The 1,512-nt window shown below is 41.7% G+C and overlaps 1 protein-coding gene across 1 annotated transcript; it reads right to left on the bottom strand.

Moving 5' to 3' along the window:
- Window positions 1–290: 290 nt before the first annotated feature.
- LOC110285731 (olfactory receptor 5B12-like) lies at window positions 291–1,279 on the bottom strand. Its single transcript, XM_021152098.1, has one exon. It carries the CDS (start codon window positions 1,255–1,257, stop codon window positions 313–315), a length of 945 nt encoding a protein of 314 aa, XP_021007757.1. The 5' UTR covers window positions 1,258–1,279; the 3' UTR covers window positions 291–312.
- Between the last annotated feature and the right edge of the window lie 233 nt (window positions 1,280–1,512).

Below are 1,512 nucleotides of genomic sequence, written 5' to 3'. Positions count from 1 at the left end.
ATGGTGTTTTTTTACAGCTATGAAACCCTAATGAAGACAGCAGGAAATACAGAATATCCAGGGAATAGAAAATGATATTAAAATGTCCAAATGTGGACATCAAATCTAGTTCAGTGGAAAGAAACATGCTTACCAGGTGCCAGGCACTAGATTCAATCCAAATACTATCAGATTTAAATAAGATAAAATAGTAGAATCTTACATGAGTTTAAAAACATTTAATAGAGACCGTCCCTAAGAAAATCCACTTGTTGAACTGAGGAAAGATTAATTTGAGGTAGATAAAACTGCCTTTGTGCAGGTTCTATATAATTAAAATGTGAATGCTAGAGATATTTTGGCTTTCTCCACAGCCTTTTTGAATGCACTCTTGACCTCTTTGTTTCTCAAGCTGTAGACCAAAGGGTTCAGCATGGGGATGATCATGGTATAGAACACAGATGCCATCTTGTCACTTCCCATGGTGTGACTGGAACTAGGCTGCAAGTACATGAAGATGCCTGATCCATAAAAGATGAAGACTACAGTGAGGTGGGAAGCACATGTGGAAAAGGCCTTCTGGCGTCCTTCAGATGAACGCATTCTCAGAATAGTGATGAATATAAACAGATAGGATATCAGGATGACCACAATAGAGAAGAGATCATTGAAACCCACCACAAATAAAATCACCATCTCACTGACAGAAGTGTCTGAACATGAAAGGGCCAGGAGAGGTGGTGCATCACAGAAAAAGTGATCTATCACATTGAACTTGCAGAAGGAGAGCCTGAAAATGTTCCCAGTGTGGATAGAGGAATTCAGGACGCCACAGACATAGGAGCCTATGGTCAGACAAGCACAAGTGTTTGTAGTCATGGTGGTGGTGTAGTGCAGTGGCTTACATACCGCTGCATAGCGGTCATAAGCCATGGCAGCCAAGAGGAAGCTTTCTGTAGTTATAAAGCTTACAAAGAAGAAGAATTGGGTGCCACAAGCACTGTGTGTTATGATTTTGTCTATTGAAAGGAGACCTGCCATTACTTTGGGAGTGACAGCTGAAGAATAACCAAAGTCCACCAGAGAGAGATGACTGAGGAAAAGGTACATAGGAGTGTGTAGGTGTGAGTCCAGCAGGATCAACCCTACCATTCCCAGGTTCCCAAGCACAGTGCTGAGATAGATGAGAAGGAAGACAATGAAGAGTGGTATCTGGAGCTCTGGGTCATCTGTTAATCCTGTGAAAATGAACTCAGTCACCTCTGTACTATTCTCCATTGGGGATTATGTGGCTGCCCTGTAGCAAAGAGAAAGGAGATGAAAATGAAAATGGAGAGAGTGCTGCTGGTCCTGTCTGTCTTCCCCATGCTTTCCTTCAGGATGCCAATGCTCCTTTCCAGCATTCTGATCCAAGCATGCTGAGGCAGCAAAATTCAAGCTTAAATTAGAAGTAGATCATACTACGCTTAGAAGAGATGATGTATCTCAATCTAGTAACTTTACCTATGGCTGAATTTAGGCCTAAAACAAAGT

Source organism: Mus caroli, chromosome 19 (assembly GCF_900094665.2).
Source record: "Mus caroli chromosome 19, CAROLI_EIJ_v1.1, whole genome shotgun sequence".
Classification (NCBI taxonomy): domain Eukaryota; kingdom Metazoa; phylum Chordata; class Mammalia; order Rodentia; family Muridae; genus Mus; species Mus caroli.
The sequence above is the reverse complement of the archived record's forward strand: the minus strand, read 5'-3'. Positions and strand labels throughout refer to the sequence as shown.